The sequence below is a fragment of the Oncorhynchus kisutch genome, linkage group LG15 (genome assembly GCF_002021735.2).
Source record: "Oncorhynchus kisutch isolate 150728-3 linkage group LG15, Okis_V2, whole genome shotgun sequence".
In the NCBI taxonomy this organism is placed as follows: domain Eukaryota; kingdom Metazoa; phylum Chordata; class Actinopteri; order Salmoniformes; family Salmonidae; genus Oncorhynchus; species Oncorhynchus kisutch.
In genome coordinates, this window is record NC_034188.2 from 85103708 (window position 1) to 85117667 (window position 13960).

The following is a 13960-nucleotide window of genomic DNA, read 5'->3' on the forward strand; positions in this document are numbered from 1 at the left end:
CCTACCTATGCTAATATTCCCCATATAAAGTACTGTAAAGACCCTGTGTTTATAAGCGCGGATATCGACTCTGCCGCCCGAGCATGTATTTGCGGCACAGTCGATAGCGCGCTGGACTTCAGGCTAGAAGGTCGAGGGGTCGAGACCTGCTCCCTGCCTGTTTCATTACAGTACCATTTAGCAATCTGCTACGAACGCATCTTTTCCACAACAATAGGCTAGCTGGTGATTTCGTCATTTTCCTATTTCAGATAGGCCTAGTTTGCATGGGTTATAATTCTATACCTCAGTGGTGGTACTGTCTGAAGATAGCTGTGACGTTGCACTACCTTTGTTTCTTAAGAAGATGTAAAAAAATTATAAAAAAGTGAATTAATTATGATATTTGAAATTGACTGCTAACAAATTCCTTTCAGCTCAAACTGCAGGTGGAAAACACTACTTCTGTATCTTGCGGTTTTGAAAATGCATCACCACACTGTGTGTGGGTTGGCAAGCTTTGAACTACTCCTTTTTGTGGGTCAAAACCACTGATCTAGCGAACAGATGGCTGATTTGTTATCGGATCAGGTGCAGTGCAAACGTTGAGAGAGAGAGAGAGAGAGAGAGAGAGAGAGAGACAGAGAGACAGAGAGACAGAGAGACAGAGAGACAGAGAGACAGAGAGACAGAGACAGAGAGAGAGAGAGAGAGAGACAGAGAGAAGGGGGATTGACGTAAATATTGTTTGGTGATAAGAATATGAACCGTTTACTTTGCAAGCTCACCAGCAATGGGGCATCAAACAACAATTACAAACACCCACCCATCTATATTGTCATTAATTAATTATTACAAGATCAAAATGTGTTGTAGACAAAACAATGAAAAATGCCTTTCTGGTAACATCAATAAATAAGCAGATTGTTGTTGTTGAACAAGTCATTGCCTGTATAGATTGTTGTTGTTGAACAAGTCATTGCCTGTATAGATTGTTGTTGTTGAACAAGTCATTGCCTGTATAGATTGTTGTTGTTGAACAAGTCATTGCCTGTATAGATTGTTGTTGTTGAACAAGTCATTGCCTGTATAGATTGTTGTTGTTGAACAAGTAGTTGCCTGTATAGATTTGTTTTACATGACTTGACCTGTTCAACTTGGGACTTGACTTGAGACTTAGACCTTGTGACTTGAATAATAGTGATTTGGTACCACCTCTGGCTCAGACAGCTCTGATACATGCTTTCAATGTTGTGTTTGAAGTTTGTTTCAGTGTGTGTGTACCTCGTCTCTGAGCTTGCGGATGAGTTCTGTGTCGTTGTGGTGTGTTTTGATGACCTCTGCCTTGCCGCTGGCGAGGTGAGAAGCACTCTCTATGAGGTCTGGCCTCAGGGTGCCCTGGGCTAGGAACACCTCCTCCGGCTTCAGGTTCATCTCCCCTATCACCTCATTGGCCACCTACAGACACCAATCACACACACAGGAAGTCAATTCAATAGTCTTTTTTTTTTGACAGACAGACAGAAAGAGACTCGCAGACAGACTCTCAGAAAGACAGACAGACAACAGACTAGGACTAAGATAAAGTTCAGGACAGCTTATGGACAGGTTTTTCAAACCAGGACAGGTTATGGACAGGTTTTTCAAACCAGGACAGGTTTGAAACTTTTCAAAAATGAACAGATTGATGGGACCAGCTCCGTTGCTAACTAGCATAGCTGGTCCATTGTTCCAAATAGTTATAGGATATTAGTATTCTCTCGTCTTAACCCTTGTCATCTTTAACCTGGATGACAAACACGCATGACACACTCATAGACAGTACCTTGACGAAGGTGTCTCCAATGATCTTCCTCTTCTCCTCAGGGTTGGTCGTCATGTTGAGGGTCTTGCTGATGCGTTTCCGTGGCGTCCGGTCCTCGTCGGATATGGGCAGGGTCGTTGTGCCATTATAGAAGGTGTGTGCTGCGTTCACCACTGGAAAGAGAGAGAATTATAGTTTAGTTAGTGATATTTTTTTCATACAGTGCCTTGCGAAAGTATTCGGCCCCCTTGAACTTTGCGACCTTTTGCCACATTTCAGGCTTCGAACATAAAGATATAAAACTGTATCTTTTTGTGAAGAATCAACAACAAGTGGGACACAATCATGAAGTGGAACGACATTTATTGGATATTTCAAACTTTTTTAACAAAACAAAAACAAAAAAATTGGGCGTGCAAAATTATTCAGCCAGGCACATGTATGCTACATTTGAGTCCATTCTGGACAGGTGTAGCACACCAGCATAGCTTTACCTATCACTTTTAAGGTTGACCCCCAGCTTGGCTTGACCTCTCACCTTTTGAGGATGACCCCCCAGCTTGGCTTGACCTCTCACCTTTTGAGGATGATGCCCAGTTTGGCTTGACCTCTCACCTTTGAGGTTGATGCCCAGTTTGGTGAGGGCCTCCTCAACGCTCTGGCTCTCCCTCTTCCTCATAAAGCCATTGTCGATGTGCACCGCGATGACCTGCTCCTGGTTCAGAGCTTTGTTCAGCAGTGCCGTACACACCGTGGAGTCCACCCCACCACTCAGCAGAACCTGGGAACAACATTGGACCAGACATGCCAAATCAACACAACGCCAGGACTAGAAAAACATTCTTTCATCTCCACCCCCCCCCCCCCCTCCTCCCTTTTCTCTCTCTCTGGAGGGACAACCTACTTTCTGGGAGCAGAGGAAGTTGATCACATTGTTTCAGCAGAGAAAACAGTGTAATTTCACTGTCTAATTGAGTGTTTAATATCTCAGATTAACTTACTGCGCCCTCCCAATGTCTCTATGATCTATACTATGGGGCTCATGTTGTACACCCACATAATGCATCTAACCATACTGCAGATTCCTCACCAGTACTTTGGACTTTCCAACTTTCTCCTGAATCTCTGTGATGCAGGACTGCTGGCGGTTCTGGACAGTGAAGTTGGAGGTGCAGCCGGCGATCTCAAACAGGAAGTTACGTAATATCTCTGTTCCCCGCTCCGTCAGGTCCACTTCCGGGTGAAACTGGGTCCCATACAGCTTCTTCTGCTCGTTGGCAATACCTGTCAGAGAACAACAGGGGGGGGGCAGTGGTGGTGAGGGTGGTGAGATGTGGGTGATCAAAGACGAGGTGAATGAAGGGATGGAAGAAGAGGATGGGAAGGGAGGAAGGGGATGGGGAGGGAAGAAGAGGATGGGGAGAGAAGAAGAGGATGGGGAGAGAAGAGGATGGGGAGAGAAGAAGAGGATGGGGAGAGAAGAAGAGGATGGGGAGGGAAGAAGGGGATGGAATGCCAACGGTCTTCATGATCATATTGTGCAATTGACTGAACGTAGGGAAGTATGGCAGTAGACTAAATTAGTCTAAAATATAATTTCTTCCAGGCCCAGGACCCTTTCCCAGAATGCTTACCCGCAATGATGCTCCCTGACTGGGCCACCACCTTGAAGTCATCGGCCACCTTGTCCACACTGTCCCCATGAGTCAACAGCACCAGCTCCTCCTTCTTAAGGCCCCTGACAACATCAAGTCACACACAGGGTCAAAGGTCAGACAGGAAGTACATTCACACACACAGGCATAATGAAACCTAAAGTAACTCCACCCATATCTGGAACCAGAGGGAACAAAGCAGCAGCCACATTGTGCTCGTGTCTAACTGTGTGTGTCTGAATAACGACTCGCTCGCCGGCCGCTATTCTCTGGACTGTGCGGTGGTGGCAATTTTCCTTTTTCTTCACCATAGTAAGAGGAAAATTCTTTGAGGAAGGAACGGGTACAGCTGTGACACGGCTGTACCCGTTCAGCTATATCCAAACAGCGACTAATCGTTAGCAAGCTAGCCACCATGCTAGCTCGCTTTTGTGGTTTTACTGGCTACACCAAGCTCTCTTTTCTTAATGTATTTTCGGAAATGGTAACCGGCCATCACACCGAGGGCCACCGTCGAGATAACCCACTAATCGCGAGCTATCTGACTAGCCTACTACGCTATTTTTTTCTGACAGCTAAAAACATAGCATCCCAGCCATGGCGACAAAACCATCTCCCACTCCAAATGAGGAGAAGATGCCGGCACAAATCTGCTCCTGTGGAAACACGATATCGGCCAAGGACAACCACTTGTTCTGCTCCACTTGCCTTGGGCTGCAACATACCAGGGAAGCGTTAGCCTCCCCCAGCTTTTGTCCACTTCATTGTGAAAAGTCTCCGTTGCAAGCTGGCACGTCTCCATTGCAAGCTGGGTCCTCCAACAGGACCCTAACATGGGTGCTTGTGTCCACAATGGCTCATCAGAGGCGATGGATATCCCCACTGGGAATCCTGGAGCGGCGGCTAGCGCAAGCTTGGGCGACCAGCTCCACGCCATTGCCCCGCTGTTGGAGGACTCCAGCAACAACCTCACGGCTTCCTTGCCAGGCTTCCTGATTGGAGGTGAAAAGGATGAGGATCTCCTTTGAAATCGTTGGATGGAGACGAAGACTCCTTCATCCCATCCGGCCAGGCCACCAAGCCTCCTGCCAGGGAATCCGAAACTGGAGACGCAGGATGGGGGGGATCCCTACCAGCTCCCGGCGTGGACCTGCATGATGTGTGCAAGCACGCTGTAGACAAACAGGTGATTCCCAATGCAGTAGCAGAGACCACCACGTCCAGCTACCAAAGTAAGAGACTACCTAAAGCCAAACGGGCAGCAAGGCAATTACTACCAGTCTTCCCAGAATGCCTGGAGGTTACCCGTACCTACAGTACACCTTTCTTCTCCCAAGAACCCTGTCCAATGTGGGTTCGGTGTTGGACTGTGCTGACATGGAAGTGATTGGGCTTGCCCACATGCTTCCCATCTACACCCCAACCAGAAGTCCTCCATGACTTCGACTGGGCCCACCTTACCATGTACGTCCTCCGTAACAGAGAAGGTCTACAGGTCGGTTGCCACAGCAGTGAAGGCTCTCAGCACCGCCTCCATGCTCTCGGCATACCAAGCTGAGCTACAGGATTAGAAAGTGCCGGGTCTGTGGGACGAGATCTGCATTGCCACAGACCTCAACCTGGGTTTGCTTAAAGCTGCCATCCAGGTGTCAGGAAGAGTGATGGGGCTAATGATATCCCAGGAGAGGGTGCGATGGCTCAATCTATCCACAGTGTCTGACAGCTAAATGCTGAAGATCCTGGATGCTCCAGTAGACCCTAAAGGCCACCGAGATGATACAGAAACCCTTGGACCTAAACTTGGAGTGTCGGTACCCGCTCGACTACAGCCTCGCCGATGTTAATGGGGGCCTGGTCGGCCCATCTTTTCCTATAGTCCACGATCAGCTCCTTAGACCTACCACTGTTGTGTCGTCAGCAAACTTAATGATGGTGTTGGATTTGTGCTTGGCCACAGTCGTGGGTGAACAGGGAGTGCAGGAGGGAACTAAGCATTCACCCCTGAGGGGCCCAGTGTTGATGATCAACGTGGCAGATGTGTTGTTGCCTACCCTCATCACCTGGGGGCGGCCCATCAGGAAGTCCAGGATCCAGTTGCAGAGGGAGGTGTTTAGTCCCAGTGTCCTTAGCTTAGTGATGAGTTTTTGTGGGAACTATGATGTTGAACACTGAGATGTGGGAGAGTGAAGGTGGGAAAGTGAAGTGCGATTGAGATTGCGCCATCTGTGGATCTGTTGGGGCGGTATGCGAATTGGGGTGGGTCTAGGATTTCCGGGATGATGGTGTTAATGAGTCATGACCAGCCTTTCAAAGCACTTCATTTGAGTGCTACGGGGAGGTAGTCATTTAGGCAGGTTACCTTCGCTTTTTTGGGAACGGGGACTATGGTGGTCTGCTTGAAACATGTAGGTATTACAGACTCGGTCAGGGAGAGGTTGAAAATGTCAGTTGAGACACTTGCCAGTTGGTCTGCGCATGCTCCGAGTACACATCCTGGAAATCCATCTGGCCACGCGGCCAGATGGATGTTGACCTGTTTAAAAGGTATTGCTTACATAGGCTACGGAGAGCGTTATCACACAGTCGTCCGGAACAGCTGGTGCTCTCATGCATGCGTCAGTGTTTCTTGCCTTGAGGAGAGCATAAAAGGCATTTAGCTAATCTGGTAGGCTCGCGTCACTGGGCTGCTCGCTGGCTGGGTTTTCCTTTGTAATCTGTAATAACTTGCAAGCCCTGCTACATCCGACAGGCGTCAGAGCTGGTGAAGTAGGATTCAATCTTAGTCCTTTATTGACGCTTTGCCTATTTAATGGTTGGTCTGAGGGCATAGCAGGATTTCTTATAAGTGTCTGGATTAGTGTCCCGCTCCTTGAAAGCGGTAGCTCTAGCCTTTAGCTTGGTGTGGATGTTGCATTTAATCCATGGCTTCTGGTTGGGATATGTACGCACAGTCACCGTGGAGACAACTTCATCGATGCACTTATTGATGAAGCTGGTGATCCAATGGCGTCCAATACCACCTCAGTCACCAGCTTCATCAATAAGTGCATCGATGAAGTTGTCTCCACGGTGACTGTGCGTACATATCCCAACCAGAAGCCATGGATTACATGCAACATCCGCACTGGAATATCTGTGCTAGCAAAACAGTCCTGTAGCGTAGCATCAGTGTCATCTGACTACTTCTGTATTGAGGGAGTCACTGGTACATCATGCTTTAGTTTTTGTTTGTAATTAGGAGTATAGAATTATGGTCAGATTTGCCAAATGGAGGTAGTGAGGGAGAGCTTTGTATGCGTCTCTGTGTGTGGAATAAAGGTGGTCAAGAGTTTTTTTTCCCTCTGGATGCACATGTGACATGCTGGTAGAAATTAGGTTAAACTGATTTAAGTTTGCCTGCATTCAACTTTTTATGGCTGCAGGGGCAGTATTGAGTAGCTTGGATGAAAAGGTGCCTATTGTAAACGGCCAGCTCCTCAGTCTCTTAAGATGTCAGTTAAGAACAAATTCTTATTTTCAATGACGGCCTAGGAACAGTGGGTTAACTGCCTGTTCAGGGGCAGAACGACAGATTTGTACCTTGTCAACCTTCCGGTTACTAGTCCAATGATCTAACCACTAGGCTACCCTGCCGCCTCAGTTGCTAATATATGCATATTATTATATTATATATATTATATAGTATTGGATAGAAAACACTCTAACGTTTCCAAAACTGTCAAAATATTGTCTGTGAGTATAACAGAACTGATATTGCAGGCGAAACCCTGAGGAAAATCAAAACAGGAAGTGGCTTCTATTTTGAAAACTCCATGTTCCATAGCCTCCCTTTGCTGGATTTAAAAGGATATGAACCAAATTCCTTTTCCTATCACTTCCTCAAGGTGTCAACAGTCTTCAGACATAGTTTCAGGCTTTTATTTTGAAAAATGAGCAAGAACGATAACATCGCATCAAGTGATCACATGAGTTTTGCTCACGCAACAGAATTTGGACAGCTATTGTTTTTCCCTCTCCTACTGTGAAAGACATTTGCAGTTGATATATTATCGATTATATATTTTAAAAACAACCTGAGGATTGATTATAAAAACGTTTGACATGTTTATGTGGACATTATGGAAAATATTTGTCTGCGTTGTCGTGACCGCTCTTTCCTGTGGATTTCTGAACATAACGCGACAAACAAACTGAGGTATTTTGGATTTTAAAATAATCTTTAAGAAAAGGAACATTTGTTGTGTAACTGGGAGTCTCGTGAGTGAAAACATCTGAAGATCAAAGGTAAACGATTCATTTGATTGCTTTTCTGATTTTCGTGACCAAGCTTCCTGATGCTAAGTGTACTTAATGTTTTGTCGTGCAATCGATAAACTTACAAACGCTTGGATTGCTTTCGCTGTAAAGCTTCATTTCAAAATCTGACACGACAGGTGGATTAACAAAAGGCTAAGCTGTGTTTTCCTATATTGCACTTGTGATTTCATGAATATAAATATTTGTAGGAATATTTATTGAATGTAGCGCTATGCTATTCAGCGGTTGTTGATGACACTTTTCCCAATAAGGGGATTGCAGCCATAACAAGTTAACGTCCCCGGCCACTAGGAGCGCCACTTCTGGATGAGCATTTTCTTGTTTGCTTATGGCCTTATGTAGCTCGTTCTTGCGACCCACGAGGGCAGAACAGTGAATGGGGACCCCATCTCCATCTTCTACACATAAACAGCCTGGAACTCCTTGGGGTGTCCCTAGCATTAAAGTCTACTCTCCCATTTCTGGAGGGTCGTCATGTTCTTAGTCATAACAGACAATACCACCGTTGTGACTTACATAAACAGACAAGGGGAACTGTGATCCCTTCACTTACACACTGACTGAATATGTGGAGCAGTTTGCATCTCCAGTCACTGAGACCTATTCATGTACCGGGAGTAGTGAATCTGGGGGCAGATTTACTCTCCATATGAGGAGTGGAAGCTCCACCCAGAGGTAGCCAATCAGGTTTGGATGCACTACGGCACCCCAGCAGTGGAGCTTTATGCATCGATGGAGAATAAACACTGTTCCTGAGGGATCGAGACGCACCGATAGGATTGGACGCATTAGCGCACGAGTGGCCACACATCCTCCTGTATGAATTCCCCCGACTGGCCCCGATTTCCCTCACCCTAGCCAGGGTAGGTCTCTCATACTAATAGCGCTGCATTGGACAGAGAAACACTGGCTAGCAGAGATCAGTCAACTACTATGCGGTCAACCGTTGCCCCTCCCTCTGTGTCGGGACCTACTGTGCGGGGAGATGTTCCATCCTCGCCCAGAACGGTTCTCCCTCTGGCCTTGGCCCGTGAACAGCTCAACTTGAACACCGCCGGGCTTCCCCCAAAATGTAATTTAGACTATTCAGAGTGCTGGAGCCTTATCCACCAGCTCCCTTTATGATTGTAAATGGCACGTGTTTGAGGAATGGTGCAACAAGTCACAGACTGTGTCATTCCAGTGCTTTGTCTCTATAATCATGTAATTTCTCCAGGAATTATTATTAGACAAAGGCTTTTTCTACTATTAAAGTATCAGGCAGATACTTTGGCTTGTCATGTGGGTTTTGGGAACACAACACTTTTACGAAGGGTGCATGTTGTTTGTGTCCAGTGTCCAAACAGCTTGCCCCTTCGTGGGACAGTCGTTTTGGATGCTCTATGCCAATAGCCTTTTGAGCCGCTGGATCTGAAGATGCTTTTAATTAAAGACAGCTCTATTACTAGCACTGTCCCTCTGCCAAGCGTGTAAGTGACATTCACGCACTCTCAGTGCATTCGTCATGTGCAGCTGGCACCCAGTAACGATAGTATCATTGTGGCCTAACCCCTTGCCTTTATCACGAAGGTTATTAACCCAACTTTGATGCGTCTTCCCCTTGACCTGATAGCTTTTTTTTGTTGCCCCCACCGTTTTCCTCTCCGGGTGCACATGTTGTGCCCAGCACTCTACGTATATACATGGACAGGACTAAGGGGTTTAGAAAAGGTCATTAGATGTTCATTTCCTGGATGAAACCTTACAACGGTGAAGAGCTCACAAAACAGCTCCTATCCCACTGGATAGTGGGGGCCATTGCTTTGGCCTACACAAGTAAGGGTCTCCTGCTGGCCTATGGCTCATTTCACTAGAGAAATGGCTACATCCCGGGCTTTATTTAAGGGCATATCCAAGATATTTATTTATCAGAGAGTTGGGCTTTGCCGCGTAGTTTTATAGGCTTGATGTCACTGCACAGACCCTGGCGCATACAGTTTAACGTGTAGGATCTTCTCAGGGGCAGGGCTCATTGTGTGCTGTATTGCACAGGGCAGTCGGTCGTCAGGATAAGCTTGTCTGGCAATACGGGAGTCAGATTATCCCATAAGGGAAATACTGATACCTGAAAGAGAACTTTAGGTTACAACCGTAACCCCGGTTCTCTGATAGCATGAGTGAGGTATTTCACCAGACCACCAACCTTGCACGAGCAACGAAGAGGCGCGGCTTATTTTTTGAATGACTCAAGAGACGCTGCGTCAGACCTTTTTATAGGGTAGGAGGGATGCCCCTCCCCGACGCACAAGTCTCGACATCCAGCCTATCACGGCTGGCGTAGTGTAATAAAGGTTTTTGACTAATACACTGGGGGCGTATCTCATAAGTGAAATACCGAAACGAATACTTGAAAGAGAACTGAAGTATGTGACGGTTGGAATTTTGATCCAGTTCACATCAAACACATGGGTCTGGAACAAACCAATCAAAAACACCTGTTTTTGCTCCTCTAACCTATTTTCTCAGAGTGGTTATGGTGAAACCACTCTTTCTATCTGCCTACACCAAAGAATCTTTAGTTCTTCCAACCCACCTGAAGAGAGAACAGGTGTTGTCCAGTCCGATGTTGAACACTCCATCCTCTCTCACACTCTTCCTGTGTACTGTCCCTCCAAAAACCTTATTCATCATCTGTGGAGAGGACAATTGATCATTAGCCTCTTATATCTGCATTTTGTACTGATTGAAAGACCTCCTTTCATTTGTATGTGATGTGTACATAAGAACGTGATTCTTAGTGGGTTTTATCCAATTGATCTGTCTTATGCTAAGGTTTTCTGGGGGGAGGTTTCTTGCGTGTGTATTTCTCAGGGCCCTCCTACCTGCATTCCATAGCAGATACCCAGGACAGGCTTTCCAATGGTGAATATGGCAGGGTCAAACCAGGGGGCATCCTCAGCATACACAGAATTAGGACCACCAGAAATGATGATCGCCCTGGAGACAGAGAAAAGTAAAAAAGGTAGAAGGAAGGAGGATATATATTCAAAGGCAAAAGACAAACAATCAATGTCATCATACACAACAACAGAGTAGTCATTTCATACTAATAGCATAGACATGGACAGAGTATACAGCTGTTTGAAAACCCCACCACTCTCTAGTGTGCCCATAGTTTAGACATTCTCTATTGTCCGTTCATACTGAAGCATTCCAAAAAGGTGTGTGTGTGCATCTATTCTGTAGGGGTGGAGAGACAATTTCGCAAACTGTAATGGAAAAATTGTGTCCCCTAAAAAAGCCCTCCCTGCAGAGATGGGGACCTCTCCTAAGCAGTAGAATGCAGTGTAAACACACACACACACTCTCTCCAAGGTCAGTAACATTTCATATATTTACAAAGACCTGCTTAGTCTAGACACTGGTTTGTGTTCCTTTTGTATAGGGCTCCAGGCTCGCTCACAGGCTGTCCTGACAACTATGTTCCTCCACAGACGATGGACAGATAAAGAGGAGATCTTGGGAATTATCAGTGTCATTGTTCTGACAGGTTCTCTCTCTCACACCTACAGTAGATATGATTGTTCTTGTTTATTTCAAAATGTTTGGTCCAGGTTCATTGACTTGTAAATGCCACCCAGGTGCAAGTGTGATGTCAGTCAGTCTCACCTGAAGCCTTGTTCTCTGATGGCGAAGGCTGGCGTCTCTAGTGGGAGGATCTCTGAGCGGACAAACAGCTCTCTGACCCGCCTGTCAATCACCTTGCCGTACTGAGCCCCGGCGTCCAGGATGACCACTGCCCCCTCACATGAACCATTCTGAGGCTCAACGCTGCTGATGTCCAGCTGGGGGAGAAAGAACACACATCCACACACACTGTCCTGACCACGTACGAACACTCAATCAGGATAACCACATACGCCTACGTGTGGAATAGCCTTCAACCATGTTGTTTTTAATGAAGATACAATAGTCTATATTCCAAACACAATGGTTGAACCAACGGGTGTTCAAAACGCATTACAAAACATTAAATTAATTCAGAGACAGACAAAACCATTTGCGATGGTGAATGGCCCCACTTCGCTAACCTCACTGTGAGGAACGGGATTCATTAAGGCCAGAACACAATTTGAGACATGTGAACACAATTTGAGTACTGAGAAGAGGACACGCAGAATCACGAGTCACACAGAAGCTACGGACCTGAGCATGGTCCAGTAGGGACCAGCTTTAGTAAACTGTTCAGTCAAGTAGGGGCTTTAACCTGCCTTTTGAGATTTCTAGTGACCAGATAGATGCTTCAAGCCATGATTCACAGGCCAGTGGACATTACTCTAGGATAGATATCATAACAAGTTGTTTTGCAGTTAAATCTATACGCCCGCCCCTTATGCGTGACTTATGTAGACAGCCATTGATTCATTGATATGGCAGTCAAGTGTTATCAAGAGAGATAGTGATTTTAAGTCCGTCACTATGGTTACAAGCTTAATATTCCTATCAAAACTACATTTCTCATTCAATACATTGGGGCATTAGATATGGGGGGGAAAAAATCAAATGCACTGCTCTAGTAGTAAATTGTGAAGTTGAGTAGCGTGTCCCCACGTGGTTTCTGACACTCCGCACTTCCGTCAATGAAAAACAACAGGCATTCGCTCGTGTATCAAGTACTGCAAGTGACACCATTAAAGACCTAAAACTGCGAACCACACATTGCATATAAAACCGCGTCGATATTGGATGTGGAGTTGTTATACTGGGCCTGCTTTCCTGGAGAAAAGTAAAATGGAGTACTTATGGATATTTAAAAAACAGTACGATGGTTGGCCTATGCTGCAGCTGGCACAACTGTGTGGTGGGTGGACCGACGCGAGACCGGGCGCTAGCTGGCTAGTCATAGTTAGCTAGCCACCAACCCGATTGTTTATGTTAAATAACCAAAAAACAATATGCATGCTCGTAACACAATCTCGCACTGTTGCTACGAAGTTGAAATATAAAGTCCACGATAATCTGTAACTACACTGCTAGCTATTATGCTAGTGAGCTAACAATATCGGGCTATTGCTAACGTTAGTTGGCTAACTACAGTAGTCGATATCCAGCTGTGCGGCTGCAGCTAGCTAAGCTACATGTACACGCGGCTTCTGCTAGCAATGTCTACATCATGAAAGATGCAATAGTGGCATAAAAGTTAAATTCACTATCTGCCGGAGGTTTATAAAAACCCTCAAAAACATACATTTAAAAGACGGGGCAACAGGCATGAAGACAGGCATCTCCGACGGGGGTGCACGCACGCCGCAAGTTTGCTGAAAACACGACATAGGCCGTAGCTAACCGGGGACTCCCAGCGCCCATGTCCCGCAGCCGACAACCACCGACAGACAGCCGATACACATTGAACGAGAAACGGGATATGTTGCTTCCTTCGCGGCACATAGGCCGTTGTTGGACTGACCTTGGTATCTCCGTTGCACAGAGCCATGGATGAGTGTAGCAGAATGAACTCTCCTCCTCGGTCTTCCAGATAGCACGCAACAGAGAGAGAGACTAGTGGTTGCTCGCTGAGTTGTTTCGCCGACCGCTGACGAAAATGTGTGCTAACTAGCGTTTCCGTAGTTACAATACCTACTGGCTGGATGGCTTTCTATGACCGTGCACTGTCCGACCACTTCGCTCAAAGACTGTCGCTGTCCCCTCCCCTCTTGAAGAGTAGGGAGTACTAGTGACTGTCTGCGTGGGAATAAGGGCTTCTAGGGAGGAGTTACTCCTGGATAATTCAGTGGAAAAGTTGTATTATGGAAAAGCTGCTGCAGTTTACAAGGGGAATAATTCGCCCTATGTCTAATCTATATCACGTGAATAATGTAAATAGTATGTAATTGCTAGCGGACTAAACACCATTCCATGGGGAAAGACGTATCTGGGGATAATTTTGGATCCCTCTGTGGGTGAAGTGTAACAGGAGCTATGAGGGGAAATCCAGACAACGGTATGTCTGGATCATGGGTTCAGCTTCAACTAGAGGAACAGAGTGTTTGTACATTCACTGTGTGTTAACATGGTACACTGCATGTAATAGACACATATGAAGAGGAGTCTTCTGACGTTCTGAAAGGGACTGTTAAATTCTCTGCTGTTGGGGTAGATGGAAAATGGACGTGTGAACTTTACTGACTTTATTGTCCCCATGGGGAAATTTTGTTGCAGTGTCATG

General features: G+C 46.1%; 1 protein-coding gene across 1 annotated transcript in view; it reads right to left on the bottom strand.

Moving 5' to 3' along the window:
- LOC109905884 (GMP synthase [glutamine-hydrolyzing]) overlaps positions 1-13634 on the bottom strand; it is a 28455-nt gene extending 14821 nt beyond the window's left edge. Inside the window, exons 1-9 of the mRNA XM_020503537.2 lie at positions 13202-13634; positions 11404-11579; positions 10617-10731; positions 10328-10425; positions 3418-3521; positions 2874-3067; positions 2399-2564; positions 1805-1956; positions 1264-1437 (exon numbers count right to left, since the gene is read on the bottom strand). Of these exons, the coding sequence (XP_020359126.1) occupies positions 1264-1437; positions 1805-1956; positions 2399-2564; positions 2874-3067; positions 3418-3521; positions 10328-10425; positions 10617-10731; positions 11404-11579; positions 13202-13228 (1206 nt within the window). The 5' untranslated portion in view covers positions 13229-13634. The remainder of the gene's footprint in view (positions 1-1263; positions 1438-1804; positions 1957-2398; positions 2565-2873; positions 3068-3417; positions 3522-10327; positions 10426-10616; positions 10732-11403; positions 11580-13201) is intronic.
- Positions 13635-13960: the final 326 nt, after the last annotated feature.